The sequence below is a fragment of the Cucumis sativus genome, chromosome 3 (assembly GCF_000004075.3).
Source record: "Cucumis sativus cultivar 9930 chromosome 3, Cucumber_9930_V3, whole genome shotgun sequence".
Classification (NCBI taxonomy): domain Eukaryota; kingdom Viridiplantae; phylum Streptophyta; class Magnoliopsida; order Cucurbitales; family Cucurbitaceae; genus Cucumis; species Cucumis sativus.
This window is the reverse complement of record NC_026657.2, coordinates 38,434,023-38,438,226: the sequence shown is the minus strand read 5'-3', so window position 1 is coordinate 38,438,226 and position 4,204 is coordinate 38,434,023. Positions and strand designations below refer to the sequence as shown.

The following is a 4,204-nucleotide window of genomic DNA, read 5'->3' as shown; positions in this document are numbered from 1 at the left end:
TCGTACGTTGAATATATTTGTTGTTTTTTGTGAACAAACTATATCATCCTTATTAACTTTATTTTTTAAAACTACCCAATTTTTTAATATTTAAAAATTAACTTAAAAAGAAAAACGTATTTTAGCTATTATAACTTGAATAGCATTTGATATATGCTTTTCAAGTTTCAAGTTTAAATTTAGCTACAAATGACCTAATACACACGTCTTGTTGCCATATATATATATATATATATGTTGAAAAGTTCTTTAATTTTCATATTTTAGTTGTTCACGTTTTTTGTTCAAGAGTTTAGAGAAGTGCAATATATAAATTTTATAATTTATCCGTATCTCTAATACTATTTGTTCTCCTCCTATCCATAAACATACTAAAGACATGTTAGTGAATCATGTATATATGTACATCGGTCGATATTTCTATTTTCCATACATATATATATGTATGTATATAGTTTAAAAAGATTAATAGTTTGAATTTAAAAAATTGACTAGAAAATAAGACAAGCATATAATTTCAAATATAAACTCTAAAGTTAGGAACACATAATTTAAAAATGAAAAGAAAAAGCCTCCATTCCCACTAAGTTTAAAAAGTCGCAAGCTTAACAATTAATTACATAAATTAATGACTTAAAAAGTAAATTATTAATGACAATTGACTCGATTAAAATTATGAGTATAATTTTATTTTAAATATTCATTCAACCATTCCAATCTTATTATTATTTTCTATATAAAACAAAGTTATTTAATTTCAAGTTTATGAAGCAAGTTGATAATATTTAATTAATATTCTCATGATTAGTCCTAATCCCTCAATTAGGTCAAAAGGTTTCGAGAAAGTTATCGCTTACTTTATTTATTTATTTAGTTTAAAAACAATTATCTCTTACTTTATTAAAAGTTGCACTGCACCACACAAAAACAATTAATTATTAAATACAAATACAAAAACGAAAAATAAAATTTAATTTTTTTAGTTCAAATATTTTTCTTTAATTGGGCACCAGCTAATTTCCATACTCTTTTAATGCTTTCAACACGTGGCACAAAATTTCAAATTTTCAACCCAATTATTAAATGAACGTAATGCAAAAAGTCGTCGTCAACTCTTTTGCTCATTTCCCACTCTCCGATCATCTCCAATTAATCCCACGGTTCTCCTTTAATCTACCTTTTTCTTCTTTTTTTTTTTCTAAAAAAGCTCTTAATTTCATAATAAACTTTGCTTCTCAATTTTGTATTCCATTTCTATTAATTAATCCCCACAACTTTTATTTCTTTTATTTCCAAAAAAAATAACATATTTTCAATTTAATATCTAACATAAAAACTATGTTGTTTTCGCTTATTGTTTTTATTTCATCTTCAATTACTCACGTTTTTCAATATTTTCTTGATTTTCAGTGATTTAATTGTATTTTAGCTGTTCAAACATCTTCTGTATTTATTTAAACTATAAGAATCAAAATTGTAATTCGACCTACTTTTGTAAAAATATATAACAACTATTCAATTTTTTTAATGCAACAATAGTGAGTTTAAATATCAAAATCTAACATTGCATGTCACTTTTACTATTGACTTAAAGGAATACAACTCCAAAGTTGGTAAGTGATGATCATTGATGTCCAAAGTTGGATTAGTGACCATTGATGTTAGGGTACTATAGAAGATGATTGGGATGAATATTGAGTTGATAAGAAAAAATATTCTCTTTATTGGTAAGACTAAGATAATAATTATTTTAGAAATTTGGCAATAAAAATAAAAATATATAGAAAAAAAGGAAGAAAAAGCTTATATGGAAAATAAATTTGAAACAATATTTATTATAATAAAGTTAGTCAACATTTGGAGGTTAAATTACAAGAATAATAAAACAGCACCACGTGATCCCCACTTTTGGTCAGCTTTCTTCATCAAAACACAGAATTGTTCGTCGTTTTGTTCAGTTTCTAAATATCTCCATTTCATCGCCAACGATACGGTATTTTAAGATCATATCGTATGCAAAATGCTTAAATTCCATTTAAAAAGCAACAAAACGCCGCGTTTTATCGTCTCTAAATTTGTTCGGCAGCATACGTCGTCGTTTTGTCTCGCCCCACTGTGTACGTCTTTGAACCAATCTCCACCGTTGGATTACGAATCTACTTTGACTCATAACTTGTTTACCCGGTCATCCGGTCATCTCCAACGCCATTAAATCATCCCCAACCTTTCAACCTTCGTCTTACTTTCTCTGATTACTCATCATTCTCTTCTCTTCTCTTCTCTTCATTCAATGATCTTCTTCTTGTAGTTCATCTTTTTTTGTATCTGTTTTGATTTTTCTTCTTAACTATGGCGGTCGATCTGATGAGTTTCCCGAAGATGGATGATCAAATCGCTATACAAGAGGCAGCATCGCAAGGTTTGAAGAGTATGGAGCATTTGATTCGTCTTCTTTCTCACAAGCAATCTTCAAACCATGTCGATTGTTCTGACCTAACTGATGCAACCGTTTCCAAGTTCAAGAAAGTCATTTCTCTCCTCAATCGAACCGGTCACGCCAGATTCCGGCGAGGTCCGGTTTCTTCGACTTCCTCATCGTCTTCCGGTTCATCCGCTCATCTCTCTCAAAATCAAGCCATGACTCTCACTCCTACTCCGTTCACTTCACCGCCGAATGTTCCTGCTCTGCCGTTTACCGCTCCGGCCACTGTCGCTCAGCCACAGACAAAAGTCGTTGCCACCGCCGCGAACTTTCTATCTCAGCCTCAGAGTATGACTCTTGATTTCACTAGACCGAATATTCTGAACTCTAACCCTAAGGGAGCCGATTTGGAATTCTCTAAAGAGACCTTCAGTGTCTCTTCGAGCTCATCGTTTATGTCCTCTGCTATCACCGGAGATGGAAGTGTATCTAACGGAAAATTAGGAACGTCGATCTTTTTAGCACCAGCGCCAACTGCTTCCGGCGGTAAGCCTCCGCTCTCGGCGGCACCTTACAAGAAGAGGTGTCACGAACACGATCATTCCGAAGATTTATCCGGGAAATTCTCCGGATCAACATCAATCTCCGGAAAGTGCCATTGCTCGAAGAGAAGGTAACAAATCTAATTTCCACATTATTTTCTCTAAATTTGAACAAAAACACCGACGAATATCTGTGGGATTGATATATTTTGAAGAAACAGTAACCCTAAACTTCGTTAACGAAGAACCTTGTTGACGGAGACCGAGTTGACTCGTCAGAGTAGTAATTGGGGGAACAGTTAGCGAGTTAGTGGGCACAACACGCGTGACACTGACACGATTAGGTGGGGTGGTTTAGTAATTTCCAAATAATAATAATAATTAATAATTAATAATTTAGAAAAACAAAAAAAGAGAGAGAGAGAGAGGGGGAAAATTCAAGTTGGCAATAAAGTAATTTTGTCTCGTTCTTTCAGCCTTAATTGTTGACCGTTGACATCCTTCACATGATCTGCCCCACCATCTCCATCCAATTTTAAAATTGCAAAAATCAACTTTCCCAATTTCAATAAATATTGACCGCCGTTCTTTCTCTACAGAAAAAATCGGATGAAGAAGACCATCCGAGTCCCGGCTATCAGTTCAAAAATCGCCGATATTCCACCGGACGAGTACTCATGGAGGAAGTACGGTCAGAAGCCGATCAAAGGATCTCCATACCCACGGTGAGTATAAAAATTTGAAAAAAAATAACAGATAGGATCAACGCTAATTTAGGGATTTGAGACTGAACGGTGTTTTGTGAAATTTAATTTCAGGGGGTATTATAAGTGTAGCACGATGAGGGGATGTCCGGCGAGGAAACACGTGGAGAGAGATCCGAACGATCCAGCGATGTTGATTGTAACGTACGAAGGGGAGCATCGCCATACACAGAGCTCATTACCGGAAAATATGGCGGCGGCTGGAGGAGTAGCTTTAGTTTTTGAGTCAAGTTGAAGCTAGAATAATAATAAAGAAAAAAAAAGTGGATTTAATTTGGAGAGGAATGAGAAAGAGAAAGAAAAAGAAAATTTGAATTTTGACTTCGTTTTTATCTCTTCTGATGATTGTACATTAAAAAAAAAAAAAGGACGAAGAAATTCGAAATTAAAAAAGAAATTGTTTCTTTCTTTTTATTTTAGTTTTTGGGTATAAAGAATATAATTTGGAGAAATAAAATTAGGGGGTGAAAATGGTA

At 33.2% G+C, this 4,204-nt stretch overlaps 1 protein-coding gene across 1 annotated transcript; it reads left to right on the top strand.

Annotated features, from left to right (window-relative positions):
* The first annotated feature begins 2,349 nt into the window (after window positions 1–2,349).
* On the top strand, window positions 2,350–3,963 carry WRKY25 (probable WRKY transcription factor 11-like). The gene is made up of 3 exons (NM_001288599.1): window positions 2,350–3,095; window positions 3,564–3,689; window positions 3,783–3,963. Exons 1-3 carry the CDS (start codon window positions 2,350–2,352, stop codon window positions 3,961–3,963), a joined length of 1,053 nt encoding a protein of 350 aa, NP_001275528.1.
* The last annotated feature ends 241 nt before the right edge of the window (window positions 3,964–4,204 follow it).